The sequence below is a fragment of the Sabethes cyaneus genome, chromosome 2 (assembly GCF_943734655.1).
Source record: "Sabethes cyaneus chromosome 2, idSabCyanKW18_F2, whole genome shotgun sequence".
NCBI classification, from domain to species: Eukaryota; Metazoa; Arthropoda; class Insecta; order Diptera; family Culicidae; genus Sabethes; species Sabethes cyaneus.
This window is the reverse complement of record NC_071354.1, coordinates 97,190,375-97,203,618: the sequence shown is the minus strand read 5'-3', so window position 1 is coordinate 97,203,618 and position 13,244 is coordinate 97,190,375. Positions and strand designations below refer to the sequence as shown.

Genomic DNA, 13,244 nt, shown 5'->3' with positions numbered 1-13,244 from the left:
ATTCGCTCAAAGGATCTTTGGCTAAATATGATGATTTTATATGCTCATCAATTATTTTTTCCATTGTTTTTAACACAACGGACGATAAGCTTATCGGCCTGAAGGATTTTGGTGAAGTCTTATCCTTCTTATTAGCCTTCGGAATGAACGTGACCCGTACTTGTCGCCATACTGCTGGTATATGACCTAGTATCAGGCTTGATTGAAAAAGGTTTGTTAGAATAGGTGTTAAAAACGCCTTGCCCTTCTGTAGTAGTACAGGAAAAATTCCATCCCTACCCGGTGATTTGAAGGGTTCAAAAGTGTCAATCGCCCATTCAACCTTGCTTCTTGTAAAAATTTTTTTGGCCAAAGTACAAGCATCATTCCTGTTTCTATCTAACCCAGTCATTTCACTCGCTATTTCGAGAATGTCTGTCCTGGTTTCAAGATTTACAGTTCTCAATGCCGGTGCACTTTGGTCTCCGCATGTATTAATGATTGAACAGGGAAAATGTGTTCTCATCATTAACTCTAATGTTTCCTTAGTTGAGTTAGTAAAAGAGCCATCCTCTTTTTTCAAAGTACCTAACCCATTAGAATGATCTTTAGCGAGGATTTTCTGCAATCTAGCAGTTGCTGGAGTATTTTCAATGTTTTCACATGTGTGCCTCCAGTGAATCCTCTTTGATCTTCGTATTTCCCTATTATAGGCAGTGAGAGTTTGTTTATACTCCTCCCACTGTTGTGTTCTTTTTGCCCGGTTAAATAATTTCCGAGTTTTCTTTCTAAATTTCTCCAAAGTTTTGTTCCACCAAGGTACATCTCTATTCGTAGAGCGTTCCTTTGCAGGACAGCTTTCGTGATAAGCTTGTTGGATCAGGTTTGAAAGTTGTTTTGAGTTGTCCTCAAGTTCTTTACATGTCCTTGAGCAGCCTTTCAAGTTCTTGACTCCAACCTTCAGTTTCAAATTATACTGATCCCAGTTTGTTTTCCTGGGATCTCTTATAATTTCCTTAAGTTGCTGATTAGCTTCGTAATCAAACATGATTTGCTTGTGATCGGACAAAGATTCTTCATCCGATACGTGCCAATTTTTTATTTTATCAGTCATCGTTGGACTGCATAGTGTTAAGTCAAGTACTTCTTGCCTTATTGCGTTTACAAAAGTTGGCTCTTCCCCTTTATTGCATATATCTATATCATTTGATGATATATAGTCTAAAAGGAGTTCACCTCTGTTATTGGTATCTGTGCTGGCCCAAACAGTGTGATGGGCGTTTGCATCACATCCAATTACAAGTGCTTTGTTTTGTTTCTTGCAGTAAGAAACCAAATTTACCACTTCTGGTGGAGGTACTTCACCCAAATCTCCTGGAAAATATGCAGATGCTACGCAAATTTCAGTCGTGCCATGGGTCGTTGGAACCTCCATCATTATTGCTGTGAGATCTTTTGTAATCAATTCTGCAATTGGAAAACTTTTTATGTTTTCACTTACCAAAATGGCAGCTCTTGGCGTGAGCTCACCTTCGGCGTAAATCAATTTACACGACTTAGTAGGAATTCCTTTTATCCTACCTTTATAGGTCCAGGGCTCCTGGATCAGTGCTACATCCAGGTTGCTTTCTGTGAATCTTCTACAAAGTACAGCAGTTGCTCCCTTTGCATGGTGAAGATTCACCTGGACAAATTTAACATTTTTTCTTTGTAATTTTATACGATTTGTGGTACGACCGGGCTGTTTTGGGTTTAGTCCTGCACCGTTGACACAACTGGGTCCTGGGATTTGACTGATTATATCAGCATCGCCAGTTTCCTCTTGGGTCTTATCGATGTCAGGGTCCCTCCTGAGTGCTGATCCCCCACTTAATTTGTTATTTATATTTATATTAAAAGTTTTATTATTTGTTTCCATCTCAATGGTCTTAATTTGCTGGGAGAAAGAATCAGCTGTCCGTTACCAGCTTAGAACAGAGGGAGCAAATTACTGCACGGGGTGCCCTGGTACCATGCAGGCTCCGTTCGACCTTGGGAGACTTAATTAGACCCCCCCAAGCATTCATCCTTAGGCACGGGTCGCGTTACACCGAGGATTGGGGTCCTCCTCCGTAATTTACTCAGAATGCAGCATGCTCCAATGTTGCTTGCTACATTGGGAGCAAACGTTTTTTTACAAGATTTGCCGCGGAAGAGACTCGGTGCAGATCTAGATGGATCCATCACGTGTTTGTCATGGAGCCATCCAGCGCTGCACACCGAAAGACAAATCTCAACACTCCTCCTTTATCCTGGCTTGTGACAGACAGTTTGGGTCCCGATCCAATTTCCCCATCACTTGTTCACTCTTTTTATGGAGTCACACGTGCTAGTTCATCAGCGTGGTCCCTCACTGGCGGAGTTTCCAACGGTGTTAAATCATATAATGTTTAAGGTCAATTTACGGATCCATTACGAAATTATTTGTTAATCGATCGTTTCTTTCAATAAATTAATCGTGGCACGCACAATTTGGCATGTTGCGCCGTCTTGCTGAAACTACAATTGCTTCACATTACCCATAAGGCGTAGCAAATAGTGATCCTTTCGAGATGCAAGTAAGTAAGTCGAGATGTAATTGTATTTCGAAGATGACACGAGAATTCTCTTCACCCGAAAAGCGTCTGTTTTGTTTATTGACATGTCAATTTAATTAAAATTGAGCTTCATTGCTGAACAAAATCTTCAAGCAAGTAAATCTCTAATTGAACTATAACTGAACAACCAATCTGAAATTTTCACCGTAATCCAGTGAATAGAAGTACGATTGAAATCATTTTAATATTTAGAATATCTAAATGAATATAGAAAATAGCTTTAATATGAATATCAAAAGATCTTCTGCTCGAGGCAGAATAAAAAAATAACATTAACATGCATGATCCAACCGACGAATAGTGGTGGATATACCGTAGTAAACTATCAACAATTAATACCCTGCTGATGTTGTGCAGACTTGAATAGACTTTTTTGCGCACACAATACCGGCATGTGCCACATGGATTAAGATCCACCCGACCCATAAGCCATAGAGAAAGTGACCCGCTCGGAAGGTGTCAAGGTGTCAACTAAGCGAAAAAATTATTTCCAAAACTTTCCTCATTCACCCACGCCAGCTTTTACCGGCTCGCGAGCTGTAAAGCGTCACTTTTGAAAGTTAAACCGCGCTCTGTATGGCATAAAGCATCACAGTAGGTAGGTACGTCTCTATAATCTCATCTCACGAAAATGGCTAAAAAAGGTGCAGTCAGCTATCCGTAACCACGATTTTATTGTTTGTTTCGGAAACCGAGGCCAAAGCTTAGTGAACTTCTTTCCTCGTGGTCCAAAAATCCGTAAAAAAAACATCTTGAACTTGTCTTTCTTGAGTGCCGATACGTACGCGGTCGGCCAGCAATGCGGAACGGGCATTATTTTTCTGCACGTTTTGCAACAAATGGAAATGCCAGTGAAAATACATTATTTGAGCTGACGATTTCGAGGGAGCATCGCTTAAAAAAGGTTCGTTGTCATCGCTGTCGTGCTCTTCGCCACCACATCACCTCACCCAGTCCGGTGTACGTCAGGATCACGGCCAAAGTCAAACCGGCTACTTTCTCTTTTTCGGGCCAAAAATTGAGTTTCTCGTAGGTGAAATGTTGCGTCTTGCTGGCGTTGCGTTGTGTGTGGAAGAGCTTCGGTTTTCGGTTACCTGCTCTGCTCGGCCGGTAACACGGTTGGTTAGTTGATTTATTCACCGATTTTCGTTGTTCTACTCGCATGGATCGGTTTCGGGCGTTAACGATAAACCACACACCGTCACCTCTCGCCGCTCTGGCTGGGGCTGGCTGCGGTTGAGGATGCAAAACTGCACACTTGAACTTTTGTGGCTTTTTTGGAGACATACACTTCTTCGCTTTTTTTTTGTTATTAATACTGGAAGAAAGAAACCTTCTTTTTTTTTGGCGATCCCTTTCACCGAACCGAACGACAGCATCCTCGTCCTCGAGATGGGTACGATTATTTTCAGTTTATTCTTTCCACCAAACTTCAGATCCGGGTAGCGTTGATTGTTCAAGCAAGTCCAATACAAGGAAAACTAAAATTGGAACGGTTTCATGGCGGTATGAAACGATGGCAATTGATCTCAAGAGAAATCAAAATAACCTTTTCCATTTTTCAAATTGATGCTGCTCTTTATTTGTTACATAGAATACCTGTATAAAATATTTTTTATTCTTTCTACAATCCGGGACGCGCAGAGATACTATTTTAAAAATAGTATTTTCTAAATATTTAGCATTCTGAAGCTTCATATATTTAAATTATGATACTTCATTTATTGCACTTCTGAAACTTTAAACTGACAGATTTACTGATAGATTTGATAGATACGGAACAGGATTAAACATATAAATACACTATTACAAACTAGGTTGACCCGTCGTGGCTAGCCACGCTATAAAAACCTTTGAAAATGTAATATGATTTTCAATTCAATAGCACGTATTAAAATTTATTACCGAAAAATTGGAAACCTTTTATTAACCAAAATACATGTAATCTACAAACAAAAAAAAGGAAAAAGAAAAAAAGAAAAAAGGGTGAAAATCTACCAATTGTAAAGAACGTGCTGCTCGATTTTGAAAAGTTACTCAATTTTAGAACCGAGACAAATTTTAAATTGGGTGTCGCCAAACCTATGATTTTTCTACAATATTTGATTGCATTATGCTTGCCGCCTAATCCGCTATGCTTGCTGATGCTTGCTGTCTAATCCACTACCACTTGTTGGACCACAACTACAAAAATATCCTTCGTTTTAGTAATCCGGACAACCTTTTTAATTAGTTATTTGCTTGAAATCGAACCAATGCAATACAAAACCTTTGGATATTGGAGATTTCGACAGCTTTTATGCAACCCAAATTCTTAAAAAAAATTGGAATACTTTTAAAATACTAAAGTATAAAAAAATAAAATACTTTACAGTAAATGCCTAAAGCTACTTCTACTAAATTCTTAAAGTTAGAGCCTAAACTTCAATATTTATGTTACTTTATACTGAGATATTCAGGTTGCGTTCGTAAATCAACTTAGCAACAACATCATGGAACAACACTTTGCATATAAACACATTTTGATGAATTCTTGTTTTTATCATAAAAGTTTGAATGTGTCATTGATAAAACATCAGACTGTTTAAGAAAACACTCTACATCACCTTTGTGCGATTCTGGTATAATCTTACACCTGATTCGGGAACGGTTTTAGCTACCTCTCTTGTAAGGAACTCCGGAAGAAGTAAATGTAGGTAAAGATAGGGATATGCGGCTTCATGCTTTATATTTAGTATGCACTGCTTTGGCAGCTTCTGATAGTCAATAATAGCTTTATTAAATCGTAAATTAAATAGTAAATCGTGATCACGTACCAAATTACACGTTTAGAGTGCTCCATCAATCTCAAACGGTTGACCTTGAAATATTGTTTTAGAAGCAATTTTTTTTGTTCAATCGCAGGACATGTTAGAATGAGTTGTGTTGCAACCCATCAAATTGCCGATTTCACCCACCCACCTAAGAACCTAAGATCATTGTTACCTTCACTACGCGTGTTGGAGTCTACAACAAATTTTATTTAACAGCTTGCTTGGACCTAGCGTTACAGTCAGACACAAGGAAACTATATATATTACAATCGTATAATAATATAATAATGTATTGATTAGGTAACAACGAAGGTGTATATAGGAGAAATAATAATGGACAGAGACAGTGCCGAAAATGAAAGCTTCTTTAAGGGAACCTAAACGGCTAAAAATGTTGAAAAAATCAGTATTTTGTTTATTACAGATTTTGATTCTGCAGTCTTTTCCGCTTATTTTGATACTAATTTTGTAATGATACGACCACGGGAAAAGGCCGAAAAACAATCATACACATAAGCATTCCAGTGCGGCGTGGAACAACTTACTTACTTAGGTGGCTTGCCGTCCTAAGACAAAGCCTGTTGAACAAAATTTCTCCATGTAACTCGGTTGAGGGCTACCGCTCTCCAATTCCTCGGACACCGAGTACTCTCCGCCAGATCTCGCTCCACCTGGTCTAACCATCTTGCTCGTTGCGCTCCTGGTCGTCTTGTTCCTACCGGATTTGAGGCGAACACCATCTTTGCAGGGTAGTTGTCCGGCATTCTTGCAACATGCCCTGCCCATCGCATCCGTCCAGCTTTAGCTACCTTCTGGATACTGGGTTCGCCATAGAGCTGTGCGAGTTCATGGTTCATCCTCCGCCTCCATACTCCGTTCTCCTGTACGCCGCCGAAGATCGTTCTTAGCACTCGTCGTTCGAAAACTCCGAGCACCCGCAGGTCCTCCTCGAGCATTGTCCATGTTTCATGCCCGTAGAGAACAACCGGTCTAATAAGCGTCTTGTACAGGGTGCACTTTGTACGGGGACTTAGTCTGCTCGACCGCAATTGCTTGTGGAGCCCATAGTAAGCACGACTTCCGCTGATAATACGCCTCCGAATCTCACGGCTGGTATCATTGTCCGCCGTTACCAGTGAGCCAAGGTAGACAAATTCATCGACTACCTCAAACTCATCGCCGTCGATCAATATACTACTGCCCAAGCGGTGTCGTTCGGCCTCGGTTCCGCTGGCCAGCATGTACTTTGTTTTAGATGTATTTACCTTTAACCCAATCTTTTCTGCTTCGCGCTTTAGTCTGGTGTACTGCCCAAGTAACAATTTCAAGTTTTATTACGTTCGTATAGCGGTTTTCATGACCAATTTCATAAAACCGCTAATAAAACTATGAGCTCCACCAGAACTTTATGATGACCGCTATAAAACTGCTTTCTGACCAAGTGGCCCACGCCTCAGAATGTTTTCATAACCGCTATAAGAATCAGGCTATAAACTCAAGTAGTCGTATCACGCTCTGCTAAAAGCAGCAATAAAACCGATTAAGCTTTCGCTGCTTGACAGCCATCGCCATAATTTAAAAAAGCTTTTCGCTTTTTGCTTTTCGCTTTATGCTTTTCGCTTTTTGCTTTTCGCTATACTAGCAAACGCCAGATAAGTTCGCTAGCTTTGTCAACTTGAAAATATATCCGTGAGCAGAAAAGTTTTAGTTTTACTGACAGATCATTCTGAACGATTTGGTTTATAGCGACCAGAATAAATATCCCATAGAATATTAATTAATTTTAAGCAATTTCGTTGGTTTGCACTATGTGCGCATTTAATTTCATCGTGCATTTTGATATGATAGGTCGATAAAATCAGTGCGCCACTGAAATTTTGCTGGTTGTTTTAACAAATTGAAAATATTCAGTTAGTCAATCTCAATTTCAAGCAAAATCATTTTAGTTGCTTCCTCTGACAGGAAAACCGATTGATAATGACCTTCTTTCTGCAAAATACTTTGCTTTGATGACTTGTTGTTTGCGAGCTAAAACAAATTACTAGAATATGGCAATATGGCTTCGCATAAAAAACATGATTTTGGTGTTGAACTTTGGTATTCTTCATAATAGCAGCAAAAATTGGTTAGGGTGTTACCATTTTAATAGCTCTATAAAACTAACAGATTTATTGCGGTTTGACAAGTAACCGTGGTAAGATCAATTTTGATTGGTGCGCCATTTTGTGTTGCTACGCCACACTTATGGTAAGTTTATAGGAGACGTGGTGCAGCTAACAAGTTTTAACGTGGTAATATAAGCAACCACAATAAATTCGCTTTATTAACAGTTTTATTATGGTTTTCTAGCTAGCTATAAGTGTGTTTGGACTCGTATCCTCTTGGTATTGTGCAATACCACCATAAATCCAGTGGTAATGATTCATACCGCAATAAAACCTTTATAAAATTCAAGTAAAACCAAGTGGCTTTGAATTGTTACTTGGGTGTTCAGCCACCGCCACAGATGTTCTGCCGATAATATCCATGTCATCGGCAAAGCAGACGAATTGACTAGATTTGTTGAATATCGTGCCCCGCGTGTTGATATCCGCTCGGTTCATAACACCGTGTAGCGCTATGTTGAACAGCAGGCATGAAAGACCATCACCTTGACGAAGCCATCTGTGTGATTCGAATGAACTTGACAATCCGCCCGAAATCCGAACAGAGCACTGTGTACCATCCATCATAGATTTAATCAGTTTGATGAGCTTCCTGGGGAGGCTGTTCTCGTCCATGATTTTCCATAGCTCTTTCCGGTCGATGGTATCATATGCGGCTTTGAAGTCAACGAATAAATGATGCGTGGGAACTCTGTATTCACGGCCCTTTTGGAGGATTTGCCGCAGTGTAAATATTTGATCCGTTGTAGACCGACCTTCGACGAAGCCGGCTTGATAAGTTCCCACAAATCTATTCGCAATTGGTGATAGACGGCGGAAAATGATTTGGGACAGCACTTTATAAGCGGCATTGAGAACGGTGATCGCTCGATAGTTCTCACAGTCCAACTTGTCGCCCTTTTTGTAGATCGGGCAGATAACCCCATCTTTCCACTCCTCCGGTAGCTGTTCCGTATCCCAAATTCTAACAATTAGTCGGTGCAGACAAACGGCCAGCTTTTCTGGTCCCATTTTAATAAGCTCCGCTCCGATGCCATCTTTTCCAGCTGACTTGTTGTTCTTTAGCTGCATGATGGCCTCCTTAACTTCGCCTATCGTTGGGGCTGGCACCTCTTCCCCGTTTGCTGCACCGTCGAAATCGCTTTCCCCGCCGCCATGGTTTTCCGCCTGGGCGCCATTCAGGTGTTCGTCGAAGTGCTGCTTCCACCTATCCGTCACCTCACGATCGTCCGTCAAAATACTGCCAGTCTTATCCCGACACATTTCGGCTCGCGGCACAAAGCCTTTGCGGGATCCGTTCAGTTTCTGGTAGAACTTCCGCGTTTCCTGAGAACGATGCAGCCGCTCCAACTCTGCATATTCCTGCTCTTTCAGGGTGCGCTTTTTCTCCCGAAAGATTTGGTTTCGCTGCATCTTCTTCTGTTTGTGTCTTTCCACGTTCTGACGTGTGCGCAGTGCATGTTGGCCGCCCGCGCAGCGTTCTCCTCATCCATCACCCTCCTACATTCATCGTCAAACCAATCGTTCCGCTGATTCCGGGCCACATGCCCGATGGAGCTCTCCGCCACACAGCTGATGGCTGTTTTGATAGTGTTCCAACAGTCCTCGAGAGGGGCTCGTCCAGCTCGTCCTCTTCCGGCAGCGCAGCTTCGAGTGAATGCGCGTAGTTTGCGGCGACGTCTGGCTGCTTCAGCCGCGCGAGATCTAACCGAGGCTGGCGTCGGTACCGAATGTTGTTCACAACGGAGAGTCTTGGGCGCATCTTAACCATAACTAGGTAGTGGTCCGAGTCAACGTTAGCGCTTCGATAGGATCTGACGTCGATAATGTCTGAGAAGTGCCAACTGTCGATCAAAATGTGGTCGATCCGTGATTCTGTCTGATTTGGTGACCTCCAGGTGTACTTATGGTGGATTCTGTGCTGGAAAAAGGTACTACGTACGGCCATATTCTTGGAGGCGGCAAAGTCGATAAGTCTTAGGCCCATTTCATTGGTTCGCTGGTGTGCACTGAACCTTCCAATCACCGGTTTGTATTCCTCCTCCTGGCCGACCTGAGCATTGAAATCCCCGATGACGATCTTGATATCATGTTTTGGGCAGCGGTCGTATTCACTCTCCAACTGCGCGTAGAATTCATCCTTGTCGTCATCGGTACTTCTGAGGTGAGGGCTGTGCACGTTGATGATGCTTATGTTGAAGAATCGGCCCTTGATTCTCAACCTGCACATTCGAGGATTGATTGGCCACCACCCAATGACCCGTTTCCGCATCTCGCCCATCACTATGAAAGCTGTACCCAGCTCGTGTGTGTTGCCGCAGCTCTGGTAGATGGTATGTCCATCTCTGAACGTACGTACCGTTGAGCTCTTCCAGCACACCTCCTGCAGCGCTCCGACGTCGAACTTGCGGCTCTTCAATACGTCGGAGAGCACTCGAGTGCTCCCTTGGAAGTTGAGAGATCGGCAGTTCCACGTCCCGAGTTTCCAATCCATAGTCCTTTTTCGTCGCGTGAGTCTATTCCGATTGTTCCAGTAAGAATATATTTGTTCTTCGTTCCGTGCTTTAGTGTTTTTGGTGGTGACGGCTCGCAAAGCCTGCTACACCAACCCCCTGTTTCGCCGGAGGGCCAACGAAGCTCGAAAGAGCCCTCCTTTCCTGTCAGCATACGACCTTGGCTTCCACCGGGGTTGGTTACCCGATCTCCACCAAAGTTGCTCGTATCCCGGCTGGTACCACGAGGCGGTAGGTATAGGAGTTGCTGAATAAGAGGCTATGAACCACTGTAGGGTCTATTTTATGCCTACACGTGCACAAGGCACCGACGGTACGCATTATTCAGCCGTTTACCAGCCGCGGCGTGGAACAAACTGGACGGATAAAACGCCGCTCCTGTAAAAATACAATTTTCAAACTTTATGTACCTTTTTTTCAGAAACTACACAACATATTAGAACAAACTTTTTTTCTATCGTACAAACATAGCTTGTTGACACACCGATGGACTAAAATACGTGTCAAGGGTGTCCCACATCAAATTGCATCTCAGAAGAAACGCTGTAGAAAATTACCTAATTGACCGATCCTTTTCAAATTTTCAGACAGCAAAATATAACCCATTGGCCATTAGTAAGCTTTTGGAATATTTGTTTCATTTATCTTCAATACCATAACCGTATGCTCGCATCTCACGCTTAACTCCACTCAAAAAATTTTCCAACCTGGCTGCAACTTCATCTGTACGAAAACCCACTTTTTCTTCATGTCTTCCTCAGGTTTGTCTTCCTCGGAATGTCTGCTTGATTATAGCATAGTATTTTTCGATGGGTCTTAGTTTCTTAGCAGACGCTTTCTCTGTCGACACTCCTTGAGGTATATCTACCCGTGTACAACCCCGGTAGTCACGAACGGTGCCACATGAGCAGATCGCTTGCCGTATCATGTATTTCTTGGCAAGCTTTGAAAGTTTCTGCATCCTTACTTCCTCCAGACCATCAAACTTGTGCTAAGCGGTGAAGTCCAGTAGCCCCGGAAGCTCCGCCTTGACTTGACGTAAGTCTCATCATTCGTGATGAGAGAATTGAGGATTTTCCAGGTTCTTACGCAAAATAAATTCACGACGTTGTTTTTCGGATGACGCCATTTTTCCCAATTATCGAAAAACAGACCGCGATAAACATAGAGTGTAAATAATACATTCTAAACTACTTCTACTCAAATTCTCAACAGAAATTACCCAACGGGTAATTTTCTACAGCGTTTTTTCCGTGGTGCAATTTGATGTGGGACACCCGTATCAACGTCACGTGATTTACCTCCTAGTTTTAGCGCATTTTTCGGAGCAGCTGGTTTACTGTAAAAAAAAACTTAGGTTTTACCATGTCATTTCTTCTTTCAAAACACTGATACTTACGGTACGGTTGCGGCAGGTTTAATTTCACCAATACCGATCGATGGGGTCGTTATTGTGGAGTGATTGGAAATGCCTCCACTGCTACCAAATCCATCCGAGCTTATGGCAGCATACGGACGACCACCGGCTCCAAGCCCTCCTTTTTTCTGCTCCATTCGAGCGCGTTGTAGTTCCTTGGCGCGTTCACGCATTTTTTGTTTAGCTTCGCGTTCCTGTGTTTGACGAACTGCCTGGTAAACCTTTTCCTCGTGAGAATCCATTTCGACGAATGTTTTAATTTGCGACAAGTTTACACTTTCCCGGTATCCCAAGGCGACTATTTCGTCGAAAGCAAATATTAAATCGAACGCATTTTCAATGATCTCTTTCTCTTCTAATGAACGACAGTATTCGGGAATCTACAATTGAAAAAGTATATTAGACTCGTAAATTATGTATTAAAATCTGTATTCTTACCACTTTCGAAAACAATCGTAATGTCTCCAGATCTTCCAAGATGTTACTAGCTTTAGTGGTTATAAGTAACATGTAAAGCTTCTCTAGGGGTTGATAAACATATCGAACCGAATCCGTTTCTACAAATGTATGTTGCTTGCCAGACGTCATTAACTTTGGAAATGCTGCTAAAAGACCCTCGATACGAGCCTTTGTCATTTCGACAAACTGGCGTGACACGATAGCTGAAAAAAAGCCATGTTAGCGAGATATTTCACCGGAATTCCAGAAGCCTTGGGTATATAAAACACATACTCTTGCCTGCTTTAGTGCATACTGCGGCCGCTATTAATACCATTTTCAAAACAGTTTACCGATTTCAATACTGTGCACAAACCAACTAAATCTCTGAAATTCCAGATCTATTTTCTGAATTCCGGCTGACGTGTGATGTAGTGACGTTTACTTTACTATACTGATGGATTGTGACGAGATGGAATCGGTAATATTAGGTCATAAAATAGGCGTTATTCTCGTGCACAGCACTTTGTTCATGCAAGCATTTTACGTTAAAAGTTATGGCCAAGTTGAGCAAAATAGGAAGTTCTTTTAAATATTTAGATAAGCAACGATGTATCAAATTAAACAGCAAGAGGCACACACCACTTTCAGATTCAGATCAGTTTAGATTCTCTCCGAAATTTTCACTGACATATTGTCGTTGGCTGCGCTCGTACAAAACGAGATATTTTGCTTGCATGTTGCATCGGTTGCATCTATAGTTACTATATTGAGCTTGCTGACGTTTGCCGCACGCACACATCGGCGCGCGATATTTCTAGTTGACTGCCACCGCTAACTCTGGAAAATTTGGTCTCGGATATTTGAAACTCGAAAGAGTTGTTCAAAATGTGCAGTCCATCGCTTAAGCTGCGCAAAACTGACAACGAAAAAAGGCAGCCGGCGAAAAAACTACGACAGGCGTCCAGTATGATAAACGTATTAGAAAAACTAAGTTTGTTTCAGAATAAATTGCTCGATAAAAAATCAAGTTCAAAAAAGTTAAACGTTGTTTTCTTTGTACAACTTCTTAAAAACAGAAAAAATAAATAAATAAAAGTAATATTTCTCTTATCTTTCGCGATTAAAAACCGGAAAAAACAAACATATTTTACCGGGCAAACCGGGAAAAAAGCGGGAAATCAAAAAAATCATTTGAGTCACTGACCACCCTATGTAGAAAGGTACGCCCTCGTTTGTTAATCGAAGTTCAACAGGCCTTCGCGTCGCTGGTAGAAATGGTC

At 41.8% G+C, this 13,244-nt stretch overlaps 1 protein-coding gene across 1 annotated transcript in view; it reads right to left on the bottom strand.

The window, feature by feature from the left end:
• The window catches only part of LOC128735733 (coatomer subunit delta-like), a 43,578-nt gene extending 30,949 nt beyond the window's left edge, over window positions 1-12,629 (bottom strand). Inside the window, exons 1-4 of the mRNA XM_053830222.1 lie at window positions 12,256-12,629; window positions 11,962-12,185; window positions 11,506-11,903; window positions 11,384-11,445 (exon numbers count right to left, since the gene is read on the bottom strand). Coding sequence (XP_053686197.1) covers window positions 11,384-11,445; window positions 11,506-11,903; window positions 11,962-12,185; window positions 12,256-12,298 — 727 coding nt within the window. The 5' untranslated portion in view covers window positions 12,299-12,629. The remainder of the gene's footprint in view (window positions 1-11,383; window positions 11,446-11,505; window positions 11,904-11,961; window positions 12,186-12,255) is intronic.
• Between the last annotated feature and the right edge of the window lie 615 nt (window positions 12,630-13,244).